The sequence below is a fragment of the Fundulus heteroclitus genome, chromosome 22, assembly GCF_011125445.2.
Source record: "Fundulus heteroclitus isolate FHET01 chromosome 22, MU-UCD_Fhet_4.1, whole genome shotgun sequence".
Lineage (NCBI taxonomy): Eukaryota > Metazoa > Chordata > Actinopteri > Cyprinodontiformes > Fundulidae > Fundulus > Fundulus heteroclitus.
Genome location: NC_046382.1, coordinates 2687175 through 2690934, shown reverse-complemented (window position 1 = coordinate 2690934; position 3760 = coordinate 2687175). Strand labels below are relative to the sequence as shown.

At 38.6% G+C, this 3760-nt stretch overlaps 1 protein-coding gene across 1 annotated transcript in view; it reads right to left on the bottom strand.

Moving 5' to 3' along the window:
* Positions 1-2828: 2828 nt before the first annotated feature.
* The window catches only part of LOC105917027 (stonustoxin subunit alpha), a 12565-nt gene continuing 11633 nt past the window's right edge, over positions 2829-3760 (bottom strand). Inside the window, exons 4-5 of the mRNA XM_036126194.1 lie at positions 3618-3733; positions 2829-3433 (exon numbers count right to left, since the gene is read on the bottom strand). Coding sequence (XP_035982087.1) covers positions 2889-3433; positions 3618-3733 — 661 coding nt within the window. The 3' untranslated portion in view covers positions 2829-2888. The remainder of the gene's footprint in view (positions 3434-3617; positions 3734-3760) is intronic.

Genomic DNA, 3760 nt, shown 5'->3' with positions numbered 1-3760 from the left:
GGGAGTTTTTCTTCCCACTGTCGCTTTATGCTTGCTCAGTATGAGCAAGCATAAAGCGACAGCATAAAGCTGCATTGCACATGTCTGGAACATGTGCAATGCAGACGACTCTCCCTGTGGCTCTACGGTTCTCCAGGAGTGAATGCTGCTTGTCGGGACTTTGATGCAATCAACTGGTTTCCTTATATAGGACATTTTTGACCAATCTGTATAATCTGACCCAATCTGTATAATTTGATTGAACTTGACTTTGTAAAGTGCCTTGAGATGACATGTGTCATGATTTGGCGCTATATAAATAAAATTGAATTGAATTGAACTTTTAGATGTTATGTATTCTCGGCAGTTCCTATCGCTACGTTTCTGTGGAGAGTCTCCTTTCTCCGAGACAACGTTTCATCTCAGTTCTAAGATCTCCAGACTCGTCAGTCTGGAGTGGGGAGTGACCAACTCAGAGACTATTTTTATTTTTTGTAATTTCATCTTTTTTATTGTCTTTTATTGTATTTTTCGACATTCTCACATATCACGGCTTCTTTGCTTTTATTCTCTTTTAAGTTTCTACCTTATTTTACGTTTTTCTGACATGGACATACACAGAAATCCCATTCAATCATTTCTCGGTTTCAACATAAATTCCATTCAAACCTAGTTTTACTGTTTAGCCTCTGATATTTTGAGAAGAGAGTATCTTAAACCACAGCACCACTCAATTTAGCCTACACATCTAACATTTTGCCAATGGAGAAAAAATCTCCTTACTATTGTTTTGGTCGACCTGTGGTGCTGCAGAAAAGTCCTCTTTTTGTGTCCAATTTTCAAACAGTTCCTCTGCTTACTGCCAAAATCCGGGTCACGGCACCATGTTAAAGATTGGGTTTACCGGCCTGCTGTTACATGTCTATTGAAAACCCATCTTACCCCGCTTCCAGATTTGGCCGCAAGTGAGGAAACATTAATCAAGAGGTAGAACAGTTTAATATACATATTTAATTCATAGAAATTAAATATGGAGACAGAGTTTACATTACCAATCAAGATGATTTCACTGCGCGGTTGCGAAGTCTGTCTGAAGTAAGTTTTACCAAGACATTCCTTTTTGCTACAGTGTCTGCCCTCCTCTAAGTTAGAGAGGGAGGGTTAGAGAGGGAGGGGTAATCTATTCGAACAAAGAAACTCTTCTGGCCCACTCCCCCACCTGCCGTAAAACTCTATGTTTATCTTACACTGGAGCAGGGAGAGACAGACACCACTCTGCTTGACTAAGCTATTTTCTTAACAATATCCATTTACTAAGGATAGATTAATCATGTCTAAAATAGTGCCACTGATCAGAGGGAATACTTCCTTAAACAACTTGGTTGGGATTGGGTCTAACATACAGGTAGAAGGTTTAGATGAAGCTAAAATTTTAGATAGCTCAGAAAGCTCTACTGCTTCTAAACAGTTCAAACACTGCGCAGATTCTAAAGATTCCTCCATCGCTGCCTCACTTACTGAGGATGAGGTAATCATGTTTGGGAGGATATGAATTAATTTATTTTTAATGGCATCAATTTTATTTATGAAGAAGGTTAATGGCTTTAACCACCGCCCATTACTAAGGGGTAGACCTGTTTCCGTTGAATTTGCATGCAATCTAAGCCGTTACAAGGTCTTTGTTTGGCAGTGGTATATAGCTTGGTACTCATCATTACTCCAGACTTTTTGAATTGAGAAAGCTTCCTGGAGAGGAAGCGAAACGTCTTTAAACTACGGAAACTAGTCCAGTTGCTTTGCTTTGTACTTCTTTTTGGAATGACCATGACCTGGATGACTAAGAATCTTCACCAGCATAGGTGACTAAAAAGGAAACTCAGAGTTTGACACAGGAATCAGCTTTGCTGAAGATTTCCAATAGTTGGTAGTGTTATGAACATATTTTTAGCTCTAGAACATAAAAATATTCCTATTATGCTGACATCTTTATCAGAAAGAATGATGATTCGGAGTCTAGTTCATGATCAAAAAACAAGACAATGTTTCCTGAGATGTACAATGTGTTTATTTTAAAAACAAAAAGTATGTCAAAAAAGAGAAAAAAATCACATGATCATTGCTATGGTTTAAAAATAATTAAAAACAAACAGTTGAAGGATTTTTACCCATAGAAAATTTGCTAAATTAGACAAAGCGTTTCATCAATCACTCCAGACCAGATGTTTATTTTCTTGCAAGGTATGCCAGTATTTCTATTTTTCACTAATTATAGCTGATCTCCTATAGTAAATGGTTAAAACATTTTCACATTTTTCGTAAATAGTACATCCCTAGATGTTTTTAAATGGAAGGACACAACAATATAAAGATTTAGTTGAACACACATTACATGACTTGTTTTCACCAGTAACTCAAACATTAATTTCCTCCACCACAAAAACTAGATCCTTGTTAACATTAAGGAATGGTGGAACACCCTGTAAATGCTATAACCATGACCACATTTTGTGGTTAATAAAAGCCTTCAAAAGTAAAAAATATCCCTGTACCATATAACAAAATCAAGAAAAAAAAATCTTGTCCTGAACACACTAGTGAGGCAAAGCACTCCTCACTCTTACTCTTACCTAGGAGACACATATTGAGCTTCAATAGGACTTTACATTATACCTGATCATTGTTTACCTGGAGCAGTGATTAGTATTAGTAATTGATGCTGTGGTACATATTTGATGTCCTGAACATGGTTAAAGTGTTCTATCAGTTTCTTCCGACTTTAACAAAGTTGACCCACTAGAATTCTGAGAGTTTGCTTCTGCTGTAAGGCACAGAAACCATCAAAATCAGTCGCTAACTGCTTGTACACCACATCTGCCTGAATCCTATATTATTGACCCTGTTGTTTATCTCTAAATATGTCTAAAGGAAGCAAAGTTGGGTGAACTCCAGACATATAGACCTGGGTAAAGTGGCTCAGTGAATTTGGCCTTGAAGGTGTACATGTGAATCAGTTTGTTAGAGACGACATTGTAAAATGACAGAGAGCCACCGGCCCAATCCAGATACACACCAACTCTGTTGCATCCTTCAGCAGGAAGATGTTGTTTCCAGTGATTATTATAATGGCGTGACTCAACGGTATCATCCTTAACACCAAAAGACCAGGATACTTTGTTCTGTCCAAAGGCATCCTGAGTATTCTTTCCACTCCTTGGTATGCTTTTGTATGCAAGAGCTAGCCCAACCGCATTAGGATGTCTAATGCCCAACTCAACCTCAAAGTAACAGCATCCTGTCAGCCCCTGCTGGCACAGAACCTGATTCTGGTCTTTAAACCTCCAGGGGTGTTCGTCATACCGCTGCCATACGGCTCCATCAGTTGCCTTCCTGTTTTCATCAGTTAGTAGAAGCCAGTTGCCGCATGTGTCGGGATCCAAGGTCAGATTGTAGTAGTCTGGATGATAGAAAAGGAGGTAATCTGTTAGGGTTAGGGATATTCCTTTTCACATTTACTCATGTTTAATCAGCAGAAGTACATGATTTTTTGTCTAATATGCATGTAAGACTATTTTAAACAATCTTTTGTATGAAGAACCTTTTAACAGATAGCTACACTCTTGAATAGAAAATGGCCTTACACCATAGAAGAGCTCTTCGGTCCAGCTGAGCTGTCACATCAGGAACCTCAGGCCGTGAGAAGTCTTCAGTTTTCAGAAGGCCGTCTCTATACTGGTAGATGGTGGCTCCTGTGAATTTTGCATTCGGAAGAGCTGCTACAAGG